The following is a 13,515-nucleotide window of genomic DNA, read 5'->3' on the forward strand; positions in this document are numbered from 1 at the left end:
TGTAATACAATCTTAAATATTTTTTATTTAAATATTTTTTATGAGAATGACATGGATAGAGAAATACATCGTGTTTATCATTTGTAATATAATCTTAGAATATTTTTTCTCCAATACCATCCCTTACCAAAGGAATAGAATATTAATGTTTTGCGCTATTATTTTTTAGGGTATTTTTAATACATTAATGATCGATATATATTTTTTATTTATCTAAATGCTAAGAATATGGTTTTCCTTTTTCTTTTTTTTTCCGAAGGTAAGTAAGAGCACAAATTATTATAGCATGGATGGCTTCAAGTAGCCAGGGTTGCAAATGATTCAGTTTGGACCGATTTAAAATTTTTTGGAACTAAACCAATTCTAATGTATTTATAAAATTTTAAACCAAATCAAACCATTTGACAAAAGGAACCAAACCAAACAAAATCGTGAAAAACCGGTTTGGTTCGGTTCGGTTTGGTTTTACGATTTCTTTTTTTCTTTCTTTCTTGTTACAGAACTATTCATATTTGAAAATTCATATGCACAACAATAAACCAAGTTACCAATACATTCAGAACTATTAATATGTTAAGAACTTTTAATTCACTCTTCTATATCTAGAACTGAAATTAATAAATTTAGAAAAGTTAATAACCTAATACATTTAGAATTACTCATTCAACAACAATCATACAGTCACAATTCAAAATTTAGTCGCTATAAAATAAAATAAAAATCTAATAAATTGTTAAGACATAGGATTAATAATTGGTACAAACTTCTAAGTAATTTGGATTGGAGGATTATATTATATTATATATACGGTATAATTTAACATATACTACGCGCGCGCGCGCGTGTGAGTTAACATAATGGTTTGGTTCGATTTAGTTCGGTTTGGTTCTAAATGATCTCAAATCAGGGGCGAAGCCAGGATTGCAAAGTCGGGAGGGCTAAAAATAATTAAATCCATGATTGCTTAATGTGTCATCCATGCTCTAAATACATAATTATCATGCATCAGTTATTCAATTAAACCTAATAATTTACAACCTTCTAACACATTTACACTTTCAAACTCTAATGTATTTTCACAATCAAGAATCCATTGAAATTTGTTTCATACAAATATTAAAACAAATAATTACAAGAATGCAAGATATATATGTTTCTTATCAATAAATTCATATTAGAAAGTAAGACAAGTGTGCTCCACTCTTGACTAGTTATTAATCTATTATATAGTAAATTATCCAATTTAATAAAATTCAGTATTTCACTGGATTAACAATAATAATCCATAATATCCATCCACCTATGCCTTAGTGCCTTACACACGGAGAGTTTAGGTCTTCTTCTATAAACTAATAATGTGTTTGATTTAGTGGGCTGGGCCCTATTATATTTTATTATGGTTTACTTTTGTGATTGGGCATATCTATGGTTCGTTTGCTCATATTTAAGGTTTGAGCTTTGTAAATTTTATAACTCTTTTTATTTATAGAAATATTATGAATTGGGTTGGGCTGGGCTGATAGGAAGATGAAGAGTAGTACATAGAATTATAAGAATAATAGCACTAATTTTTTTTTTTTTAAATTGGACCTGGGCTATAGCCCAGGTTAGTCCATTACTAGTTCCTCCCTTGTCTCAAATCATATCTTTACGGTTTCACAAATTTAGAACCGTAACCGAGCCAAACCAATTTATCCGGTCCGATTTGGTCCGGTTTGAATTTTCGGTTTGACCGAATTTTTGTGCACCCCTACCAGCAGCCATCTGAGAAGGTTCAAGCCAGAGTGGGCCTTTAAGAGTTGGTCTTCCAGGCCCAATAAATGAGAAGTTTTACGCCCATTCAGTTTCTGAGAGTCCACGTCCTACCTTAGTAGCTTCAGCCTTCAGCTGTCTCCGTCTCTGGCTATCGAAGGAGAAGGAAGACAGACGGATAATCGTAAACAATTCTGTTCACCGATAACCGATTCGTCCCCGTCTCAAGTTTAAGAGAGACAAAAATATATTCATTCAGAGAGAGAAAGGGAGGAACTTGTGCAACACAGGTACTGACCAAAACCCTCTTCTCTCTGTTTTTTCGTTTGCTATGTATGATTCCCTGTTTTATATTCATTGAACATTCTTGCGGTTTTTCCTAGTTTAGAGAAATATCAAAAGCTTTTATTGATTTTTTTTAATTTGATGATTAAAAAAAAAAAAAAAAAATTTGCTATTGTCTGGTTACTAGAGATCACGAAAAGTTTTTTTTAAATATACAAGAAATGTAATGAAGAAAGTTTGGAGAAGTATTAACAGAGGCTAAATACAGATTATATGATGGTTTTTATTCAAAATTATTGGTCTGCATCCATCTTCACCCTAACCTCTGTGCCTAATTAGGGTTTTGCTAGAATTTATGCATTTTCTGCATCCTTTGAAGAAATGGATACAGAGGAAAGTCCAAAATCTACCAGAAGAACTACAAGGTCGTCCTCATCCACCCCCAATTTGAAGAATGTGGCTGAATCTCGCAATTCCCAATCTCTGACAAATAAGGATCTCATATTTGGAGATGAACGCATAAGCTTCGACGATTTGGTATCTAGCTTTCCCTGTAGGCGTATTCAAATTCTTGAACTCATACGCCTTCTGGGTCCCTTGAATTCTGCAATGCTTCCTCTATTTGTTTATGGAGGTCCTTCAACTGGAAAAACAAGTGCAGTTCTTCAGGTATTAAAACACCTACACCGCCCTTTCGTGTATTCGAGTTGTCTTACTTGTTACAATCCTCGAATATTGTTCGAATCCATCTTGAATCAGCTCAATCTTCATCAGAAAAATGTGGGTAATGGTTATTTGAGTGCGAAACGTTGCGAAAAGCCATCTGATTTTGTCAATCTTTTGCAAGAAGCTTTGGCCAATGTAATAAATAATCTGGGGAATTCAAAGAAGGCAGTGAAACATTCACAAGCCGGTGGAAGGATGGTTTACTTGATCTTTGATAATTTGGAGCTTGTTCGGGAGTGGGATAAGAGTTCTAATATATTGCCTTTTCTGTTCAAACTCTATGATATTCTGAAGATGCCTGAGGTTGGTCTGATTTTTATAAGTAACACCTCCTTCGATACATATCACTCAGATACAGGTTATATAGAGCCTGTCCCTGTTCATTTTCCTGATTACACAGAAGATGATCTTCGTCAAATCTTTGTGAGAAACCAAGCAAACCCGAAGCTGTATTCTTCTTTCCTTGAGTAAGAATAATTTGTTTTTTGGCAATTCTTTTGGTTCATTTTTCTTTTATATTGTTCAAGCAATGAATATATTTTTTGTTTTGTTGCTAAACAGTGTGGTACTAAGGCCTTTTTGTCGAATTACAAGGCGAGTTGATGAACTATCTACTGCCTTTTCATCATTGTTTAAAAAATATTGTGAACCTTTATGTGATTTGGGAGTTATTCCCAATGAAGAAATGAAGAGACGATTGTATAGTCATCTTCAGCCGCATATTGTGAACACACTGAAGGAGATATTTGGGGTTTCATCTCAGCCTTACCCTGAAGCTGCTGCAGCCAACAAGGAGAAAGCAAGGCCAAAGGCCAGTACAAAGAATTTGGGGCATTTTGAAGCCTTTGATGATTTAGATTTCCATATGTCGACTTCTGCAAAGTATCTTCTTTTATCGGCATTTCTTGCTTCAAGAAACCCAGCTACCCTTGATGCATCGTTGTTTGATTCAACTGGGGGTTCTGATAATCGGAAGCGAAAAAGGAAGTAAGTTCTTTGAGTCTTTGACAAATTGATATTTAACCTGTGTTATTAATTTTAGCTCGGAAGAGATTTTAAGTATTGCTGCTTGATTCCTTTCAACAAATATATAAATAATAGAATGTTATTATATGCTTTACTTCTCAAGACAATTAATCCTCTAGCTGACTCCTGTAATTGGATGGTTTGAAGAGCTTTTAATCTCATTTACAGCTGCATTTTTGTTGAAATTCTTTACATAACATCGGACAACTACTTGACATGTCCCCTGTGATGATTACTTAAAACCGTGTTATGTTGTAGTACTTACTACTGCTTCAACTTTCAAAATATTGCTTTGCCTCTCTAATATTTCAGTATTGCTTCACCTGTCTAATATAGCTCGAATATTTATAATATTGGCATGGGCGTAGCTATCCATGGATGGGGGCTGAAGTCCATTCATTATAAACAAAGGTGGACAAAAGAACATATACTTCAACCAAAAAATGAACCTGTGCATTTATTTTAACCAAGATAATAACCATGCCATCTATCAAAATGAGAGAATTATTTGATTTAGCCTTGAAGAGTATGGAAAAGCTTATCTAGTCAATTTTTTCAATGATTGTTAAAACTCAGAAAAGTAACTAAATTTGTATTTTTCCTTTCTATTTATCCCATATTTCCTTTGAAGACGTTATAAACATACATATCTTAACTAGCAAATATGGAAGTCAGTAATTCTTAATAAGAAATACTGGGACATTCTTATTGAATACACGTATCACCAAGGTTAGGCTTTCATGACCTACCTCACTATTCCTTTAACTCAAACACAACCCACTTCATTATGTGATTGAGAATCTTGCTTCATATTTCAATCGTGACAAACTGTTGTTACAATATATCATTGCATATAACCATCCTTTGAGGTGGGGGTGGACTCTGATAGAAAATGCAAATTCTAACTTGTTATGTAGTGTATGCCCATACATTCCAAAGAAAAATGCATACTAAAAGAAGTGTCTTGACCCTGGCAGCCCCCTTTTGTTCCGCCACTGAATGTTAGTGCACCATTGACTAGGTATCTCCAACTGCCAACATATTACTTCAGTATTGATTAGATATCGAATGCTTCTAATTGTTGTATAAAGACTTTGTTGAGTTGAGTTAGTAATGAGAATTGAGTCCTTGATCCCACCCCCCTCTTATATGCCTTATCATCACTTTACCGATGAACTACCATGGATTTTTCAATATTGCTTTACCTTTTATCATATACTATTCACTTATCATTAACCACTGTAAAATGCAAGTTCATTTTCTCCACCTGATTGATGCTTAGGAGCTCTGAAAAATCGATGGAGCAGAAAGAAACTGTGGAACAAGAATTGCTCATGAAAGGACCTGGAACTTTCCCACTGGAGCGGTTATTAGCCATATATCAGTGTATCACCTCTGTGGCAGAATACTCACTAGACGAAGAGCAAGGAAACGAGGGGTTAGGAGTTGAAGATGAGGATTTTGGCCTTATGTCTGATGTTCTCCTGCAACTATCAAGTCTATGTAATGCTAATTTTATCACCAAAGGAGGAAGGTGTCCACTGGAGGGTTCGACTCGGTACCGATCTACAGTATGTGAAGATATGGCTTTAAAGGTAATAATTTAAAACTTTGATAGTTAATTTCTCATATATCTCTGACTAAAATAAAATCAAGCTTCATTTAATGTATGGTCTTATGGTGTTTGGAATGGTTGATAGGTAGCAAGGAGCTTAAAGTTTCCTCTGTCAAAGTACTTGTATAGAAGATAATATGACGCGTGGAAGCTACTCTGTCTCGATTTCTTCTACTTGATTCTCAGAGTTCAATTGAAGGGAGTCACAAGGGTCATTAGCATGTTGAATCATGCATGGTTGTCAGATTTTGTGTAGATATGGTTTACGAGTAATGATGACCGGCTATCATATGGACAAACTAACTTGCAAAGGGCTGGGAGAGAAAAACTGATTTAGTTACTTGCTGGATGTTGAAAATTGTATTGCTGTTAACTTTACATGCTGCCCTCTATGTATCAAATTGACCAGTTGGGCTTTATGATTCAGTAGTTCTTATAAATGTTAATAGTTTCATTTGTGGCTTTCAATGCACTGAATTTTCTGCAATCGTAACTATTTCTTAAATTTTGGTAGAAACCGGAGGAACATCGTTTATAGAACTTGCATCATCACTCAAGAGCCCCTCACCTTTTTCTTCTTCTTGTTTTGATGAGCATATCACATTATTTTGTATTGGTAATATAGTTTCTTGTAGAGAACTTATCAAAATATATATATATATATATATATATAGTTTCTTGCAGAGATTGTATGCCCATGTTTGTCAGGTTGCCAACAAAATATTTGTTGTGTTACTTTTTGAGATATGTTTACTGGCTGCACCTTCTTTATATTGTTTTTTTTTGACCCTTGCGGTAGATGCGATATACCGTCTGAGAGGTTGTTTCTGGTTTCTAATCCGTCAACTTAAGATCACAATATTTAAAATTTAAACGACTACAGGATGGATATATACGTACCACTGTAATTTTTAAGCTTTTAAGTCCTTTTTCCACAAAGATATATCTACGGATTTATTTGTTCATCCTTAACAAATATTTCAACAATTAAATCAAAGCAAAAGCCTATAAAAAATGTTGTTGTTCAAACCTATTACATCTCCTGTGTGTGGCTACTGATTGTAATCATCATAGGAGCGAGCACATAGATAATCATCAAAGAATCCTCTCTGTAGCCTTCTTGAGCACATAGAGGATTCCTAGTAAATCAACAAAATTAGAAAGTACGGAGTAACAAAATTATTTGATTAAATCATGTTTAAGTCAGGACTTCTGCTACTGCTTGCACCATCTTCCATGTGTAAGCCATGTATGGTGGTGGTGCTGCTGCTTGCGCCATTCTCCTCTGTCGGAGGAGGAGTAGGAGGAGGAAGATCGGCCACTTTAACGAGAGCAAAGCAAAGCTCAGAGTCAACTCGGAATGACCAAACTTGGACAACCACATCTTCACAAAACTTGTTCTTATTAACAATTTGTATCCAAGGGGTTGCCAATACATACATTGAGCTACCTTTGTGCATGTCCCACATCCTCAACCCTATCATAAATTCATCAAGTTCTGGATCAATCAGCAAACACTGTATTACGGTACAGCCATAATTGTCTCGCGTCTTCAAGAAGGCCGCCTCATCTTCTCTCAGAAACACCTTATTCCTGATATTATTGATCGGCATCGACAAACGATTGTGAGTGTGGCTACAATCGGTTGTAAACAAGGCCTTCTGTATGACCAGATGTATCTCGGTACCATGCAACTCATTAGTGATGAAATTCTTCATTCCCAATGGCATGTTCGGTGGTGGTTCCGGACCATGCCATTTTTTCTTCTTCTTTTCCTCCTTTTCCTTCTTCTCCTTCTTCTTTTCCTTTTTCTCCTTCTCCTCCATCTTCTGATTATTGTTCTTCTTTTTGATGGTCTTGGACTTTTGATTTGTTGCCAATCTTGGATCAATGTCAATAATGTGATCGGAATGGACATAGGGATTATCAATAATGGGCTTCTTGAGAGCTTTTTCTTTCAATAATCTATGTTGACGTTGCGAAGAAGAACAAGATTGTTGAAGCATCATGACTGCTTTTTCCCTGTCATATTTTCGACTCGCAGCTTTTGTAACTTCTAACAAGTAATCCCAATCACTCCAACTCTTTTTTGGCTTACTATCAGCCACATCTTCAAGACTCATATCGCTCAAGAACTTCTTCTTCTCCATTAATTTATGTGCCGCCAAAACAATTCTATTGGTGCGGAAAGATATAATAGCTATCTATAGTCGGAATGGGTATAATAGCGGTGTGCTTCCTTACTGATTTTCCTCTGCTTCGATTGTTGCAGTTGTTAGAGATGGAAATCTGACGTCGTTGAAAAGCAGCAAAGGGGCAGGCCAAATATTTTGGGTGCGAAGGCTGTTCAGATTCTCTCTATATTTATAGAGAGAGAGAGAGAAGGGGCAAGGGTTTGCTTGCATCTCAAGTCTATTCTTATAAGGAATTAAAGGGATGATGAAGATTTCCATATAGGTGTATAATTTTAAGTGGTTTGGGTTTTCTCCCTATATGGAAGTTTCCTTGGGGGTTAATTTAGTAAACTGATCCAAAAATAAATAAATAAATAAAACTATGAATCTCCTTATATAAAAATATATTTTTCCAATTTCAACTGTGATTTCTAGTACTGTTGAAGTTATCTTGTGGAGAAGATTATTATTTCCTTATCCACACTACAACAAAATACCCCTAGGGCGACAAAATTTTAAAAGCAAGTTTTAACAGAGATTGTATGCCCATGTTTGTCAGTTTGCTAACAAAATATTTGTTGTGTTATATTTTGAGATATGTTTACAGGCTGCACCTTCTTTATATTGTTTTTTTTTTTTTACCCTTGCAGTAGATGTGACATATTGTCCGAGAGGTTGTTTCTGATTTTTAACCCGTCAACTTACATGGTTCTGGACCATTGGTCTTGGGTCAATTATTACTGAAAAAATGTGTAAATTTTATTCAATTTTTTGTTTTGATGTCAAACGGTAATTAATCGATAAATCACACATGATTCGATCGTGACTAATCACAAGCTGCTACATAATAAATAAATAAATAAAAATGGAGTAAAATTGTATGATTAACTCAGACCATTTAATAATTTTTAGGAACAGAATAACTTTGTCAACATTCTTTCTCAAAAATGGCCTAGACCACGTAAAAGGTTTGGCTCCTCTCCAAATTCCAAATCTCCTACTATCTCATAAACAATTACCCAGTGTGAGTTGGTGCAGGTATCAACTAATTTTTTTTAAGCAATAATCTATAATCCCAAGTCCTAACTACGTAGAAAAGATACAGGCATAATCCTAAATTTTAGAGTTATAGTTTCATACTAATACATAAGAATTATTTACATATCTTTTAATTCTCTCAACGGTCAATTATACGTAGCTTTAATATATAAATGTATACATACATATATATATATATAGACATGCACCACACAGACGGTTTTTAACCAAAATTCTAAAATTGTTACAACTTCCAAAAGGAAATCTAAGAATGATTCAAAAAAAAAGGAAATTCATTCTCAAAAGTAAGTTTGAATAATAGTTTCTCTCTCTCACAGAAGAAAAGTTAATTATGTCAAGTCAATAAAATTATGAAAAACAATTGGTGATGTCTATCATTTTCCTTATTCTAACCCTTTAATTCATTTACTTTCTTCTCTTTTCCTACCAATAAAGAAGCATTACATAAACATATACTCCAATCAAGCTTTTAGAAAAATTCATAAACGATTTAATAATGGAAAAATAAATTCAATTCGCTCTTCAAAGTCAAGTATTAAATAAAGCCAAACATAAAAAGTGATACAACATAAAATAAAAAAATAAAAAATAAATGATAATATCAATTACTAATGTGAGATGGAAACCAACTATAACTACAACTATAAAAGCATGAAATTCTCTCTGTATTTATATATTGTGTGCATTAATCTAACTAAAATAAGTCACAATAAAACGTATACTAATCAAGCTTTTTTTTTTTTTTTTTTTTTTTTTTTCGTTTTTTTGAGTCTCTAATAGTATATTCTTAACTACATGTTTTAATAAACTTTTAATAACAAAAAAAAAAAGACGATTTTTGCCTACATTTTTTATATTCACGTAAATTTTTAAAATTCAACTCCTCAACAGTACTAGAAATCAGAGTTGAAATCCAAAAAATATATTTTTGTTACATAAGTTAGTCTATAATCTTTCTTTTCCTATAATAGATCCTATATATGCAACTATGCGAAACCCAAAATTAATTGTGAAGGTAAATTAGGCTAATGTCTACTACTAAACCCCTTTCCTGAATCCTTGTTGGACAAGTAAATAATAATCTTTCTCCACAAGATAACTTCAACAGTGCGTACTAGAAATCAGAGTTGAAATCCATATGGGACTAATTTGGTCTTGCGGCAAGGGTTTGGGTTTGTAACTGGTGAGAATTTGTATTGGCGTAATTGGGTACGTTGTGTTAAGAGAGACGAGGTGTTGGCGTTGGCGGTGGCGGTGGCGGTGGCAACGTATACAGAAATATTTGGAAATTATGTCTTTCAAATTCTAATCATATATGGAAATCTTCATCACTCCTATAATTCCTTAGAAAGACCGGATTAAGACGCAAGCAAACCCTTTCCCCTTCTATCTCCTTTTCTATAAATATAGCGAGAACCTTAACACTACCCTTAGCAATATTATCTATACCTATCTGGCGGCACGTAAATAAACACCCTTAGCAATATTATCGATCCCTACCTGGCGGCACATAACAGATATTAATGGAGAGAGAGAATTACTTGAGCAATATAAGTCTCCAAGATGTGGCTAATAGTAAGCCCAAGAAGAATTGGAGTGATTGGGATTACTTGTTAGAAGTTACAAAAGCTGCAAGTCGGAAATATGACACAGAAAAAGCAGTCATAATGCTTCAACAATCTTGTTCTTCTTCGCAACGTCAACAAAGGTTGTTGAAAGAAAAAGCTTTCAAGAAGCCCATGATTGATAATCCCTATGTCCATCCCGATCACATTATTGATATTGATCCAAGATTGGCAACAAATCAAAAGTCCAAGACTATCAAAAAGAAGAATACTAATCAGAAGGAAAAGAAGGAGAAGAAGAAGAAGAAGAAGGAAAACAAGAAGAAGAAATGGCACGGTCCGGAACCACCACCGAACATGCCATCGAGAATGAAGGATTTCATCACTAATGAGTTGCATGGTACCGAGATACTTCTGGTCATACAGAAGGCCTTGTTTGCAACCGATTGTAGCCTCAGTCACAATCGTTTGTCGATGCCGATCAATAAAATCATGAAGAAGGAGTTTCTAAGAGAAGATGAGGCGGCCTTCTTGGAGACGCGATACGATGGCAAGTGTACCGTAATACAATGTCTGCTGATTGATCCAGAACTTGAGCAATTTATGATAGGGTTGAGGATGTGGGACATGCCCAAGAGAACTAGCAAAGGTAGCTCAATGTATGTATTGGCAACCCCTTGGATACAAATTGTTGATAAGAACAAGTTTTGTGAAGATATGGTTGTCCAAGTTTGGTCATTCCGAGTTGGTTCTGATCTTTGCTTCGCTCTCGTTAAAGTGGCCGATCCTCCTCTTCCTCCTCCTCCTCCGGCAGAGGTGGCTAGTGCAGGCACCAGCACGAGACATGGCTTACACACAGAAGATGGTGGTGCTAGCAGCAGCAAAAGATCAATACCTGACTTAAACATGGCTTTTGTTATGGAAGAATAGAATTCTTGATTTATTCCACCAAAGAACTTTCCTCTTTGTAATTTTGTGGATTTATAGGATATATTCCCGATGACATATGCGTGTAAACAATCTTACTATTTGTAAATTTGTTGATTTAATGGATTCCAATTCGTTGATTCAATTTATATATATATATATATAAATAAAGAGAGTAATTAGAGTTCCATCCATAGAAAGAGTATTGTCTTAATTAGTACGGACAATCCATTTGTCTTAAAGAGTTCTATATGTAAATGTTGCTAAAAGAATCAAACACTTGTCTGGTATGATCAGATATGAAGTAAATGAACCAGAGCCCCATTCCTACTCTGGGAAGTATATGTAAAGGGCTAATCTTCTCCTACATCACTAACAGTTGGCAGTTCTAGCTTAAATGATTAACCTATCAAGAATGAACCTTTTATAAGATTAGACGCAGTATTGATTTAACTAGCTAGCTCAAGCGAACTCACAAAAGACACAATTAATCTCGTGCAATGTCCATCAGTTTAATGCCTAAAATCAAAGAACCGGTATCGTCCAGATCTATGGAAACCTCAAGGTGTGTTGGCAAATGAAAGAGAGTCTTCAAATACCTACAACCTAAGCCACATCAAAATTTTGACTTTTGGGTCGTGTTAAAAATAACATTGATGCAGTTTTCAGTGCCTAATGTCTTCGTAATCTTTTTTACTGTTCAGCTTGCATTCACTGTCCATGGAAAGTTATCGAGTCCCCTATGGATCGGATCCTCTTGTAACAATGAAGTCCTTGGAACCTCTCATTATATATATATATATATGTATGTATGTATGTATGTACATATGCTACGTGGAACATGTAATCTATACCGGTGGTTTGTGTGCTTATATTTATGTTGCTGTTTTAATTTCTTCAGAACTCTGACTTTATATGAATCTCATATATGCTTGAAAACTTTTACTTATATCCATATAATATCTTTGACATGAAATAAATATTGTATGTTAAACTCATTTCTTGCCCTGCTTATTTGGAGGTCTGTATATATACTATCCAGCCAATTCTGTAGCTGCATGTTAACAAAATAGGCTGGCAGGAAGCAAAATTTGACCTTAAAAATAAGAAATACATTAATAAGCCAAACACATGAGAATTCAATCCTTGTAGACAAACAAAACCACATAGAATTGACATAGTGAGGACATAAGACAAGATGATAAGTTTTTTATAAATCAAACTCTCAATCGAGTGTGAGTTCCAAGTGAAGGGACAAAACCATATCCCCAGAAAACCATATGAATGTCACTTGTAGAACTTGAACAAGCACTTGTCAGTATTTGAGTCAAACCTGAGTGAGTAAAATCAGTATGTGGCAAGGGAAATGGGCATATTAAATTTGCAATAGGTTGCTTGGACAGAGGAAATTGAAGAAAGATGGCATTGACATATTTTTTCTGATTCCTTGCCTAGTATTGAGTCCCTGAAACTTTGCAATAAGTTGCTTGGACAGAGGATGCTCCCCTCCATCATGGAGTATTCTAATATTCTGTCTCGGAGTTTTTCCATTTGGAAGACCAATAACATGAGATATTTCAAGTTGTAACAGCCAAGATTCAGGTCTAGGTGCTATCAAAACCATTTTATCCATTAAAATCATAAATGGTGTTCGCCGGTGATGGCTGTCACCGCATTAGGAGGGCATTTTGGATTTTTTATAAAAAAAATTGGTCAAAATGGCTAATTAGGGGGCAATTTGCACCCAAAAAAATAATAGAGGATTTTTGCCCAAAAAAAACACAATAGGGAGTGTTTTTTGCACCTTTTGTATATAGTGAAGGTGTTCTTGCAAGTTAATACAAAATAAAGAAAGAGTTTAGAAGGGCAGGAAGCAAGAGAAAAATAGGATTTAACAAAAAAACCCAAGGTACTAAAAACATTAATTGCGAAAGAGGGGTAGACAAAATGATCTTACCATACCATTGTCCGATATTTGTCTCTCTCAAAAACCCTACCTGCATCTATAGTATCGTTTTGGCTGCACAGAAACCTGAAACCTTGCTTGAACCCCATCCTTCTTAAATTAAACCATAGCCTTGTCTCTCCCTAAAAATACCCCCATTGTCCTATATTTGTCTCTCTCAAAAACCCTACCTGCACTGATAGTATCGTTTTGGCGAGAAGAAAAAGTTCTTGAGTGATATGAGTCTTGAACATGTGGCTAATAGTAAGCCGAAGAAGAGTTGGAGTGATTGGGATTACTTGTTAGAAGTCACAAAAGCTGCGAGTCAGAAATATGACAGAGAAAAAACAACCATGATGCTTCAACAATCTTGTTCTTCTTCGCAACGTCAACTAAGGCTATTGAAAGAAAAAACTCTCAAGAAGCCCATGATTGATAATC

At 34.8% G+C, this 13,515-nt stretch overlaps 1 protein-coding gene across 3 annotated transcripts; it reads left to right on the forward strand.

Moving 5' to 3' along the window:
* Positions 1–1,829: 1,829 nt before the first annotated feature.
* On the forward strand, positions 1,830–5,876 carry LOC132298992 (origin of replication complex subunit 5). 3 transcript variants are annotated; one of them, XM_059795406.1, is made up of 6 exons: positions 1,830–2,042; positions 2,377–2,706; positions 2,812–3,230; positions 3,325–3,750; positions 5,072–5,384; positions 5,490–5,876. In XM_059795406.1, the coding sequence occupies exons 2-6, from the start codon at positions 2,419–2,421 to the stop codon at positions 5,538–5,540; spliced, it is 1,497 nt and encodes a 498-aa protein (XP_059651389.1). In that variant the 5' UTR covers positions 1,830–2,042; positions 2,377–2,418; the 3' UTR covers positions 5,541–5,876. The 3 variants fall into 3 exon arrangements, with proteins under 3 accessions (XP_059651389.1, XP_059651387.1, XP_059651388.1); XM_059795404.1 differs by having other exon boundaries at positions 2,377–3,230; XM_059795405.1 differs by having other exon boundaries at positions 2,388–3,230.
* Positions 5,877–13,515: the final 7,639 nt, after the last annotated feature.

Source organism: Cornus florida, unplaced genomic scaffold (genome assembly GCF_030987335.1).
Source record: "Cornus florida cultivar Cherokee Brave unplaced genomic scaffold, ASM3098733v1 CherokeeBrave_3.0.0_Hap2_Chr03, whole genome shotgun sequence".
NCBI classification, from domain to species: Eukaryota; Viridiplantae; Streptophyta; class Magnoliopsida; order Cornales; family Cornaceae; genus Cornus; species Cornus florida.